This window comes from Chiloscyllium plagiosum, unplaced genomic scaffold (genome assembly GCF_037043375.1).
Source record: "Chiloscyllium plagiosum isolate Xiang-an unplaced genomic scaffold, Cpla_swu_hap1 HiC_scaffold_11, whole genome shotgun sequence".
Lineage (NCBI taxonomy): Eukaryota > Metazoa > Chordata > Chondrichthyes > Orectolobiformes > Hemiscylliidae > Chiloscyllium > Chiloscyllium plagiosum.
The window spans coordinates 75215514-75228731 of record NW_028270149.1 but is presented as its reverse complement, the minus strand read 5'-3'; the positions used below and the strand labels follow the sequence as shown (position 1 = coordinate 75228731).

Below are 13218 nucleotides of genomic sequence, written 5' to 3'. Positions count from 1 at the left end.
TGTGCCGTGTATAGACCTTTTACATGGATACTGGGAATTTTAGATCTATTTTTGTTATGCGGTTACCCAAGTAAACAATAGTTGGATTTGTAGAATTGGAAATTTAATTTTTTATCCATGCCTGTTTTTATTTTTGTAAATGCATGAAAATTTTTGTAAGCATGTTTGGTTTTAATTCATGATTGAGCGGGATTTTGTAATGGTGATGAACATTTTAAATGCAGATATTCAGAGTTTGCCTTTTACTAGCGGAAGCCTAGGTTTGATTGCATAGCTAACTTCTGAAATGGAAGAAACATTGTTGGATACAAGACACTGGCGTTCTACACAATTTGAATTTTTACAAATGGTTAAATTTTTATGTGTAGTGTGTAAATGCTTCTGTATGTGTGAATTTCTAATTAGAATATTTACATTTTGATATTTACTCTGGATGTACCTTAAAATATATAGATAGAACATAGAACAGTACAGCACAGAACAGGCCCTTCAGCCCACGATGTTGTGCCGACCACTGATCCTCATGTATGCACCCTTAAATTTCTGTGACCATATGCATGTCCAGGAGATGGGTTTTTAAATATGACAATCATTTTAAACTTGTGTGTATAAGCTTGGTGTGAATTGTATTACTTATGTATATTTGGAGGTTTTCATATTGGAGTAGTCCAACTTCCAAGAGCAAATTTTCGCCTTTTTATTGATTGCCATTTGAATTTGTCTATTTGTTTGTTGTAATGATAAAGAAAGGTTTTTGAATTCTTATGGATTTCAATTCTTATTTATGGCTTAAGAATTTTTAATTTTATGATGTACGTGTATATATCGGATCTTTGAACACAGTATATTCATTTCTACATTCAGGTTGTTGAAAGATGTGGCCACAATTTGAGCAAAGATTGTTTTTCTCACTGGGCGATCTTGTACTTGAACCATGAATTCCATTTGCTGTGATTTGTAGATACACTGACGTAAATAGATTTTGTTTGCTAAGTAAACAGTTCTCTTTCACTCAAGATTGGGATAAGGAGTGCCTCGATTAACAGACAAGGAGGAATTCCGTCCCTCTAGAGGTCACTAGACTTTGCAGTTCTCTATGCTGGAACCTGGAAGAGGCTGGATCAGTGAATATAGACTGTACAAATAGAGGTTCTTTAGTTTAGGGACCCAGGAACAGAGACTGTGGAGTATCTGTGCTCAAATCTTTGAAGATAGAAGGGCAGCTTGAGAAAGTGGTTAAAAAAAGTGCAGATCACCCACTTTATTAACAGAAACATAAAAGCAAATTATGGTGAACCTCTATAAAACAGCAAGTATTGTGTGCACCACACTTCTGGAAAGATGACAGCTTAAAGGAGAGTCATAGTCATAGAGATGTACAGCACGGAAACAACTCATCCATGTTGATCAGATATCCTAACCTAATCTGGTCCCATTTGCCAGCACTTGGCCCATGTCCCTCTTAGTCCCTTCCTATTCATATACCCATCCAGATGCCTTTTAAATGCTGTAATTGTACCAGCCTCGACCACTTCCTCTGGTAGCTCATTCCATACACGCACCACTCTCTGTGTGGAAAAAGTTGCCCTTTTGGTCCCTATTAAATCTCCTCCCCCTCACCCTAAACCTATGCCCTCTAGTTCTGGACATGAACTAGGAAAAAGATCTTTTCTATTTACCCTATCCATGCCCTTCATGATTTTATAAACCTCTATAAGGTCACCCCTCAGCCTCTGACACTCCGGGAAAACAGCCCCCAGCCTGTTCAACCTCTCCCTATAGCTCAAACCCTCCAACCCTGGCAACATCCTTGTCAATCTTTTTTGAATCCTTTCAAGTTTCACAATGTCTTTCCTATAGCAGGGAGACCAGAATTGAATGCAGTATTCCAAAAGTAGCCTAACCAACGTCCTGTACAGCCACAACGTGACCTCCCAACTTTTATACTCAATGCTCTGACCAATAAAGGCAAGGAAACTAAACACCTTCTTCACTATCCTATCTATCTGTGACTCCACTTTCAAGGAACTATGAACCTGCACCCCAAGGTCTTTTTGTTCAGCAACACTCCCACTTACCATTAAGTATATGAGACCTGCTTTGATTTGCCTATCCAAAATATAGCACCTCACATTTATCTAAATTAAACTCCATCTGCCACTCCTCAGCCCATTGACCCATCCGATCCTGATCCCATTGTACTGAGATAACTTTCTTCGCCATCCACTACACCTGCAATTTTGATATTGTCTGCAAACTTAATAACTATACCTCCTATGTTCACAACCAAATTGTTTATATAACTGATGAAAAGCAGTGGACCCAGCACTGATCCTTGTGGCACACCACTGGTCACAGGGCCTCCAGACTGGGCCCTGCAAAAGAGAATGATAAGGATCCTTTCAGCATCGAGGAACTGTTTTTGTAGATAGATTGATGAAGTTGGGCTTGCTTTCCAGGAAATTTTATGTATTCAAAATCAAGGAGGGTCTAGTTACAGTAGAGAATATTTTCATTGGTGGAGGAGAATCAAAAGACGCTAACTTATTGTGTGGGGAAAAGTGATATGAGGAAGAACACAGTTAGTGGTTAGGATCAGTATGCAATGATTGAGAGTGTGGCCAAGGCAGGGTAAATCAGGAATTTCAAAGACAAATTGGAATAGGGAGCTAAAGAGACAAAATGTACAGGTCTATAAGGAGGGGGTTAAAACAGTAGAAATAGCTGAAGGAGCAGCGCTCTGAAAGCGAGTGCTTCCAAATAAACCTGTTGGACTCTAACCTGGTGTTGTGATTTTTCACTTTGTTACACCCCATCCAAGACCAGCTCCTCCACGTTAGACATAGCTTAGTTGCTCGTGGAGAGAGCCGGAATGAACATGTTGGCCATTTGGTCTCTTTCAAAACTGCAGCCATTCTATGGTTAGATGTACTTAAAAGTTACAACATAGAAACTGGTCTTTGGTAGCTGTTGATAATTCTGTTGTGTACAAGATTCCTCCCACATTGTTTCACCTAAGCCCCTGCCTGAATGTCCTTTTGAAGGGTATCACCATGGTTTCAGTAAGCTGGAAGGCTGATTGTGTGAAACGTAATGTGCTACTTTCGCCTCCTCAGGTTCAGGAGGTTCTGACACCAACTTAAAATAAGTTTGAAAGAAAATTGGGACTTAGATTACTTTAGAGCCTGAAAATGTGAGATCTACTCAACGTATAAAAGTCTTTCTCAGGGAATAGGGTGGATGGTAGTCCAGGTTTGATTTCAATTCAGTAAATCCATACCTTTTTTGGTGTATGATTCAGCCCATTATGTACATATCAAGGCATCATGTGATAAAGGGAGAACAAAGGGCTGCTTAAAATTGGGTGTTGGCTCTAACACACAAGTATTTGGCACTGGATGTGGAAACAAATCAGCTACAGAAACCAGACGATCCACTTTAGGAAGTTCACTCCTTGGCCAGAAAGTCCAGAAGTCAGTGAGAAATGAAGGACAGGTTGGATGAGCTAATGAGAGCTGCAGAGGCGGAGAGTGCGAACAAAGTGCTTGGTGGAATTGATAACCCACTGTTTGAAGAAACAAGGGTCAGCAAATTTGACCCATTTTTTAATGATGTTTCAGCCATTTCCTCAAACATTAACAAGCTGGAAAAGCTGGTTTACGGTATCCAGAGGAAACAAGCAAAGGTGCTTTGTGGGACTGAAAGTGACAGCATATCCAAGGTAAAGCAAAGCCTGAAAGATGCAAAGTGTGAGTTTACTCGTGAGGCCAAGAACGTGCAGTCACAGCTGGATGCGATGAAATTCGAGCTTTCTCAGAAAGTGAACAATGCCCAGCTGTCGGTGGAGTACAGAATCCGGCAGTGCCAGTTTAACACGCTGGCAGCCCGTTATCGGGACATCCTGTCTTCTCACTACACGAAAGAAATAGAGTACGTCAGTAAGTTGAAACAGCAAATCATTCGACAGACTCAGCTGGCGGGCTTGCAGCTCCAGGATGAGGATATTGACCATTTGGTGGAGAAACCTGCAGCCCCACAAATTGTGGGCCGGGACCTGGAGGTCCTCAAAGCCAAGCAGCATCTGGCTCTTGCCCACCAGCGCCAGAAACAACTGCTGCTGCTCGAATCTCAGATCGCTGAACTTCATGAGCTCTTCCTTCACTTTGAGGTACTGGTAGCCGAGCAGCAAGAGATTGTGAACAGCATTGAGTACAATGTAATGCGCACCGTCGATTATGCCACACATTCAGCAGATCATGTCAAAACTGCAGTAAAATATCAAAAGAAATCTCGAGTGACTGCAGCTGCAGCAGTGGTATTGAGCCTGTGTGCCTGTGCACCATGCATTGCAAAGTTGTCATCTTAAATACAATTGCACAGGTCATGGTTTCTCAGGCTGTTGTTTTGGACCCTAATAGTACTCTGGATTACCTATAGCCACTCTAACCTGCAACAGCCCCCACTGTTCATGTGGATCACTGTATGTCTATCCTCGGATCTATGTATGTTACTGACTTGATGGCACGTTATTTCTGTGTCTGTGTAAACTGAAGACGTAGCAGTGGCTTATACAATAGAGTCTGGTAATGTTCATGTTTTCAGCAGTAGCCCTGCATGTCAGTATTCATTTTGGGTCCCAGAGGATACTGGCTGGGGATTTGACTCACTGTGGACTTTGTGGTCTGTGCTTGTATTAATCTGGGAATTGTTTCCAGTTGGACAAATGTGAAAAACACCAAACAATTCAGCGATACCTGTACTGTCATTTTTGAACCATGCCTAAGGGGTCATTTTTATATTGCTGATGGTTTCTCAGAGTTAAAATAGAGTTTCTTATCTATTTTGAAGGTGATTTTCATCCACTTCGGAGTTTGCTGGCAACATTTCTAAAATGATAACAGCCACCTTTTTCACTTCACCTTCTCATATCTGTCCTAAACATTTGCCAGTCCTCTTCACTGGTAGATCACTTGCTTGCTGCTGCGCACTGCTACACAGCTTTTAGAAGCTCTGCAAAATTGCATCTCCTTTCAATCTCCAGATGTGGGCATCACTGATGAGGCTAGTGTTTACGGTTCGTTCCTCATTGCCCATAAGAGGGGGATGGAGCTTCGTTTTCTAAAAACAAGTGCAGTCTTGCAATGCTATTCATTTGGGTTGTTACAAAATTTTAACTCGGTAACAATTGAGGAACGGCAGTGTGTCCAAGACAAGATTGTGTTGTCTTGGAATGGTACTTACAGATGATGATATTGTGATATATCTGCTCCCTTTCTTTTTGGTAGGTGATAGAGGAATAGAATATGTGAGCAAAGCGAGGTAAAAAGACAGTAGAACTGAAGCTTTGTAATTTGCCACGCGTACCCAGTGCGATACCTATCCATTACAGCAAACTTTGTTTTTAACTCTCATTAAACTGCCAAAAATTATATACCTCAAATACCGCAAAGTTTATTGTACTATTCTGTCCATTTCTTTTAATTTTCAAAATTTATTTGCCTCCATGTAATTGTACTTGTTCAGTCCAATGACTACATGAAATATCAACAATTGATTCAATTTCAGTTTCTCCTCAAATGCCACTAGTAGTCAGTTGAAGGTGTGAGTGAAAAGGCTGTTTGCCAGTAAGTTTTAGTTAAGGCAAATTTGCATTATTATTTAAAAAAGTGATTTATGCTGCAAATAAATTTATGCTGCCGGCATTATGTTTCTATTACTCAGTGTATGTTTTTAACATTGATTATGTGGACTTCTTGATTATCCGGAATATTTGATCAACCAGCATACCCCTGGTTCCATAAGTGGGGTAAATCAAATGTTTGCTGCACGCATAAAAGATTTTACGTGTGTACACATCTTTTCTATGTAAAAATTTATTTGTGTAATTTGTGATGGAAATAAATGTAAGCTTTCTGTTGTTATTGAAATAGAGTTATGCTCTTACCAGGAGAGGTATTTTTATGTTGTGACCAGTTGATATAGAAAATGTCCACTTTGAAAGGAATTTATAATCAAAATGTCAAGGTAGAATTGCTTGACAAAATAAAGAGGCAGGGGGGATGGGAGGTGCTGGCTGTTCCACATCTTTAGCTGCCCAGCACCCATTAATCTTGCTTCATTGTGCACTACTCTTGAGTTTTCATGTACTAATACCAAAGAGAATTTTAAACGATACTTTTCCCTTTTGCAATTTTTCAGAGTTGTCGGGAGCTGCTAGTACTAGTAAAAATGAAATTCGAGCTGCTTTAAGTCACGTTGCAGTCAGAAACAGAAGTGATTAGTATAGCAGATATTTTCTGGTTCAAATAACTTTGCATCCAATCTGAATGTGAATTAGGTCTCGCAGGCAATCTGTTAATTCACTAAGAAGAGTTCCTAAAAAGCCACTTTTCTTCTACTTTGTGTGTGATGACATGAAACACATGATGACAATCCATTAAATATGGCTTTATTGCAAAAATATACTTTACTCCAATCCCCTAAGTACTAAAAATGGGATTCAGGTTATTTGGTTATTATTAATCAAAGACTGTTAGAATAAGAATGGAAGAATGTGATCCCAAAATCGGAGGAAATCTCTTGTAATAGAAATAATATTCAACTGTTTTGTTACTGTGACCTTGTGTATAAGTCTGTAATCTAACAATGTGTGAACTGTGTAATTAATAATATAAAAGCTAAAGATACCTTTGTCTACATGTCACTAACTGATAATTTGTGTGTTAAATTTTGCAGATATATTTGAAGTATTGAGTGCCTAATGGATGAAATGATCTTAAAGATAATGTATTGGAAGAAAAATACCTTGGGCTCACTTGAAAGGCATTTGGATATTGCAGTGAAGAGGAATATAGTTTTGTATGGAGGTATAATCGAGATGGTACAAGTGTCATCTGTACTGTGATCACAGTCGCTCCTCTGTCATGGTATCAGATGCAATAGAACTGATACTTGTGTTAGTAAAAAGTGGACACTGGCATTTGGGACACTACCTCTTATTAATGACTCTGAGTTGATTTGAAACAACCCCGCCCAATTTAAGCATAAAGGTTGCAGCACACTTTCAGAATTAGACAATTGTGCTGTGCTCTTTTTTTTTCTGAATTCCCATTAATTTCAAAACCTATCTGACTTATAAAACTATCCCTCTTCATCAATCTTGACCTTTCTGCAGTTAGGAGAGAGTGAGGACGAGAGTGGCGATCAGAGTCGAAGAGTGTGGTGCTGGAAAAGCACAGCCAGTCAGGCAGCATCGAGGAGCAGGAGAATTGACGTTTTGAGCTTAAGCCCTTCATTAGGAATGAAGGTTGTGGCCCAAGAGGACTGAAAAATAAATGGGAGAGGGGTGGGGCTGGGGGGCGAAGGTAGCTGGGAATGCGGTAGGTAGATGTAGGTGATAGGCCGGAGAGGAGGGTGGAGCAGATAGGTGGGAAGGAAGATGGACAGGTAGGACAGTTCAAGAGGGTGGTGCTGAGTTGGAAGGTTGGATCTGGGATAAGATGGGGGTGGGAGGGGAGATGAGGAAACAGGTAAAATCCACAATGATCCCGTGTAGTTGGAGGGTCCCAAGGCGGAAGACGAGGCTTTCTTCCTCCAGGTGTTGGCTGGTTAGGGTTTGGCGATAGAGGAGGCTCAGGACTTGCATGTCCTTGGTGGAGTGAGAGGGGGAGTCACAGTGTTTGGCCAAGGGGCAGTGGGGTTGTTTAGTATGTGTGACCCAGAGATATTCTCTGAAATGTTCTGCAAGTTGGCATCCTGTCTCCCCAATGTAGGGGATATCACATCGAGAGCAACGGACACAGTAGAGAGGATCCTTTTGGGGCCTTGGACAGGGGTCAGGAGGGAGGTGTAGGTGCAGGTTTTACACTTCTTGTGGTGGTAGGGAAGGTGCTGGGAGTGGAGGGTGGGTTAGTGGGGGGCATAGAGTCATTGAGGGAATAACCTCTCTGGAATGCAGATGGGGTGGGGAGGGAAACATATCACTGATGGTGGGGTCTGTTTGTAGGTGGCAGAAATGGCGGTGAATGATTCAATATACCCAGAGGTTGGAGGGGTGAAAGGTGAGGACCAGGGGTGTTCTGTCCTTGTCGCGATTGGAGGGATGGGGTTCAAGGGACGAGGTGTGGGAAGTGGAGGAGATACGCTGGAGGGCATTGTTGACCACATGGGAGGGGAAATTGCAGTCTTTGAAGAAGGAGATCATCTCGGATGTTCTATGAAGGATTTGGGAATAAGGGATAACGTTTTTACAGGCGGCAGGGTGAGAGGAGGTGTTGTCTGGGTAGCTGTGGGAGTCGGTGGATTTGTAGTAGATGTCTGTGTTGAGTTGGTCGCCGGAAATGAAAATGGAGATGAAGAGTTGCAGAAGGGGAAGGAGGTGTCTGAGATGGTTCAGGTAAACTTGAGGTCAGAGTGGAAGGTGTTAGTGAAGTTGATAAACTGTTCAACCTCCTCATGGGAACATGAGGTGGTGCCCATACAGTCATCGATTTAGTGGAGTAAAAGGTAGGGAATGGTACCAGTGTAGCTGCAGAAGGTGGACTATTCCACATACCTGACGGAGAGGCAGGCAGAGCTGGGGTCCATGAGGGTGCCCATGGCTACCCGTTTGGTCTAGAGGAAGTGGGAGGATTCAAAGGAGAAATTGTTGAGGGTGAGGACCAGTTCAGTCAATTGAATGTGTGTGTCAGTGGTGTAGGCTACAGGTTGGGTTGGCTTGAAAGGAAGAAATGGAGAGCTTGGAGGCCTTTGTCATGGTGGATGGATATGCACAGGGACTGGATGTGCATGGTGAAGATGAGGTGTTGCAGGATGGGGAAATGAAAGTCATTTCTGCAGTTGTTAACATGTTTGATCCACACCATCTTCCTGCAACATCATTCCATCACCTTTCAGCTATATGGGATTGCACATGCCCAATTGCATTCTTATCTACTTAAGCATTACCAGAGGATTAGTTGTATTGGTTTCTCCTCTTATTCCTGTGCTGTTACCTATGGTGTTTTCCAAACCATCTGATAATGATCCAGCCGTGCTCGTATTGCCCGTTTGCTCGATGTCCCTCTGTGCAAAGGCCTGAAAATTCAGACTTACATTTCACATAAACACAGATGACATCCAGTTCTCCTCACCACCTCTGTTGACTCGTCCACTGTTGTCAAATATATCTGACAGTTTATCCAAAAGCCCATAATGGGCCAGCAGGAAGTTCTCCTGATTAAACATTGGGAAAACTGAAATCATTTTTTTCAACTCACATGCCAATCTGTTTCTGGGTTACCAATTCATTTCCTCTTCCTGGCAACATTTTGAGATTAAACTACACTTTGTTAGTGACCTTGGCATTGCGTTTCACCTTGAAGTAAGCTTCTGACCATATGACCCCACCATTTTGTTATGATCAGTTCCTGGGCAAGGGTCCCCATTAGTTACGAATGTTCCTATGTGAGTCACGATGAACTGGTTCCTCTTCTTCAATCAACCTCTCTCTCAAACGGTTACACCAAGGTTAATTTGTAAAGAATCCCTTCCCTCCAGGATACTACTTCCCAATCCAATTAGATTTATATCTCTCAGACCCGATGTACTTAGACTTTGGTGTGTTCATTAGCTCTTAAACATGAGAAACAATAACAAAATGTGACCCACAATAACTCTGCTGCTTGTGTCCTTACTCTTTCCAAGTTCTGTTTGTCTGTTGCCCCTTTCCTCCATTAGCTTTCAGTTAAATGACATTATAGTTTTAAAATCCTCATCCATTTCCAACTCTAACCATGGCTTTGCCCTTGACTATCTCTGGAATGAACCTCCAAGATATATACAGTCATCTAATTTACCCTCTTAACTGTTGTTGTGGTTCTGTTCGCCGAGCTGGGAATTTGTGTTGCAGACGTTTCGTCCCCTGTCTAGGTGACATCCTCAGTGCTTGGGAGCCTCCTGTGAAGCACTTCTGTGATCTTTTCTCTGGCATTTGTAGTGGTTTGAATCTGCTGCTTCCGGTTGTCAGTTCCAGTCCAGTTGTTGAGGGTAGCAAGATCTGGATTGCTCCTGGTGATACGAGCTAGTGAGGATAGGAATAGGAGGATAGAGCAGATGAATATGTAGCTAAGGATCTGGTGCAGAGGAGAAGGGTTCACATTTTTGGATCATTGGAATCATATCTGGGGTAGACGTAACCTGTACAAGAAGGACAGCTTGCACTTGAATTGGAAGGGGACTGATATACTGGCAGGGGGATTTGCTAGAGCTGCACAGGAGGATTTAAATTAGTAAGGTGGGTGTGTGTGTGGTGGGGATGAGTGAGTTTGGGGTGGGGGAGATAGTGAGGAAACAGATCAATCTGAGAGTGGTACAATTGGGAAAAGGAGCGAGTCAAACAGTCAGGGCGGGCAGGAACAAAGCAGAGAGCAAGGTAGGACTGATCAATTAATCTGCATTTACTTCAATGCAAGAGGCCTAACAGGAAAGGCAGATGAACTCAGGCCATGGTTGGGAACATGGGACTGGGATATCATAGCAATTACAGAAACATGGCTCAGGGATGGACAGGACTGGCAGCTTAATGATCTAGGATACAAATGCTACAGGAAGGATAAAAATGTGGGCAAGAAAGGAGGGGGAATGGCATTTTTAATCAAGGATAGCATTATGGTTATACTTGGGGAGAATATTCCCAGGAATGCATCCACGGAAGTTACTTGGGTTGAATGAAGAAATAAGAAAGGAATTATCACCTTATAGATCCCGTAATAGTAAGAGGGAAATTGAGAAACAAATTTGTAAGGAGATTTCAGTTATCTCTTACAATAATAGGGTGGTTAAAGTCGGAGATTTTAACTTTCCAAACATAGACTGTTAAATAGTGTTAAGAGTTTAGATGGAGAGAAATTTAAATGTGTACAAAAAAGTTTTCTGATTTAGTATGTGGATGTACCTGCTAGAGAAGGTGCAAAATGTGACCTACTCTTGGGAAATAAGGCAGGGCAGGTGACTGAGGTGTCAGGGTGTCACTTTGGGGCCAGCAACCATAATTCTATTAGTTTTAAAATCGTGATGGAAAAGGATAGACCAAATCTAAAAGTTTTTAATTGGAGGAAGGCCAATTTTGACGGTATTAAGCAAGAACTTTCAGAAGTCGATAGGGGGCAGATGTTCGCAGGTAAAGGGATGGCTGGACAATGGGAAGCCTTCAGAAATGAGATAACAAGAGTCCAGAGAAAGTATGTTCCTGTTAAGGTGAAAGGCAAAGATGGGAGGTGTAGGGAATGCTGGATGACAAAAGAAATTGAGGCTTTGGTGAAGAAACAGAAGAAAGCTTTTGTCAAGTATAGACAGGAGATATCCAGTGAATCCTTAGAGTATAAAGGCAGTAGGAGTATAGTTAAGAGGGAAATCGGGAGGACAAAATGGGGACATGAGATAGCTTTGGCAAATAGGGTTAAGGAGAATCCAAAGGGATTTTACAAATATATTAAGGACAAAAGAGTAACTAGGGATCGAAGAGGGCCCCTCAAAGATCAGCAAGGCAGCCTACGTGTGGAACTGCAGCAGATGGGAGAGATACTAAAACAGTGTTTTGCATCAGTGTTTCCAGTGGAGAAAGACGTGGAGATATAGACTTTGGGGAAATAGCTGGTGACATCTTGAAAAACATCCACATTACAGAGGTGGTGGTGCTGGATGTCTTCAAATGCATAAAGGTGGATATGACCCCAGGGCCTAATCAGGTGTACCCTAGAACTCTCTGGGAAGCCAGGGAAGAGATTGCTGGGCCCCTTGCTGAGATATTTGTATCATCGATAGACATAGGTGTGATGCTGGATGATTGGAGGTTGGCTAATGTGGTGCCACAGTTTAGAAAAGGTGGTAGGGAAAAGTCAAGGAACCATAGAGCCTGACATCGTGGTGGGCAAGTTGGATGGAATCCTGAAGGACAGGATTTGCATGTATTTCCATTCCTGAAGAAGGGCTTATGCCTGAAACGTCGATTCTCCTGTTCCCTGGATGCTGCCTGACCTGCTGCGCTTTTCCCGCAACACATTTTCAACTCTGATCTCCAGCATCTGCAGACCTCACTTTCTCCTCATGTATTTGGAAAAGCAAGGACTGATTAGGAATATTCAATACTGTTTTGTGCATAGGAAATCATGTCTTGTAAACTAGATTGAGTTATTTGAAGAAGTAATAAAGAGCATTGACTAGGGCAGAGTGGTGGACGTGATCTATCTGGACTTCAGTGAGGCATTCGACAAAGTTCCTCATGGTAATCTGGTTAGCCAGGTTCGATCACATGGAATACAGGGAGAACTAGCCATTTGGATATAAAACTGGCTCAAGCATAGATGACAGAGGGTGGTGGTGGAGAGTTGCTTCTCAGACTGGAGGCCTGTGACCAGTGATGTGTCACAAGGATCGGTGCTGGGTCTACTGCTTTTCATCGTTTATATAAATGATTTGGATGTGAACATAGAGGAGGTATATTTAGTAAGTTTGCAGATGACACCAAAATTGGAGGTGTAGTGGACAGCGAAGAAGGTTACCTCAGATTACAACAGGATCTTGATCAGATGGGCCAATGGGCTGAGGAGTGGCAGATGGAGTTATGTGAGGTGCTGCACTTTGGAAAGGCAAATTAGAGCAGGACTTGTACACTTAATAGTAAGGTCCTCAGGAATGTTGGACTTGGAGTGCAGATATATAGTTTCTTGAAAGTGGAGTCACAGGTCGATAGGATAGTGAAGAAGGCATTTGGTATGCTTTCCTTTATTGGTCAGAGCATTGAGTACAGGAGTTGGGAGGTCATGTTGCAGATGTACAGGTCACCAGGTAGGCCACTTTTAGAATATTTTATGCAGTTCTGGTCTCCCTCATCTGGGAAGGATGTTGATTAGATTCCCGAGAGTATGGAAACAGGCCCTTCGGCCCAACAAGCCCACACTGACTCTCCAAAGAGTAATCCACCCAGACACGTTCCCCTACCCTATATTTACCCCTGACTATGGGCAATTTAGCATGGCCAATCCATCTAATCTGCACATCTTTGGACTATGGAAAGAAACTGGAGCACCCGGGGGAAACCTACACAGGTATGTGCAAACTCCACACAGACCGTCACCTGAGGTGGGAATTGAACCCGGGTCCTTGGTGCTGTGAGGCAGCAGTGCTAACCACTGAGCCATCATACTGCCCGGTTCTGGTCTCCTATCAGAAGGATATTGT

At 42.4% G+C, this 13218-nt stretch overlaps 1 protein-coding gene across 2 annotated transcripts; it reads left to right on the top strand.

The window, feature by feature from the left end:
- Window positions 1-3451: 3451 nt before the first annotated feature.
- Window positions 3452-6988, top strand: LOC122557475 (syntaxin-1A-like). Of its 2 annotated transcripts, XM_043705232.2 has the most exons (2): window positions 3452-4168; window positions 6736-6988. In XM_043705232.2, the coding sequence occupies exons 1-2, from the start codon at window positions 3485-3487 to the stop codon at window positions 6751-6753; spliced, it is 702 nt and encodes a 233-aa protein (XP_043561167.1). In that variant the 5' UTR covers window positions 3452-3484; the 3' UTR covers window positions 6754-6988. The 2 variants fall into 2 exon arrangements, with proteins under 2 accessions (XP_043561167.1, XP_087847915.1); XM_087991789.1 differs by lacking the exon at window positions 6736-6988 and having other exon boundaries at window positions 3452-6692.
- The last annotated feature ends 6230 nt before the right edge of the window (window positions 6989-13218 follow it).

Bases quoted from the DNA above. Each gene is read 5' to 3' on its own strand.
- LOC122557475 (XM_087991789.1), top strand. From the start codon at position 3,485: ATGAAGGACAGGTTGGATGAGCTAATGAGAGCTGCAGAGGCGGAGAGT.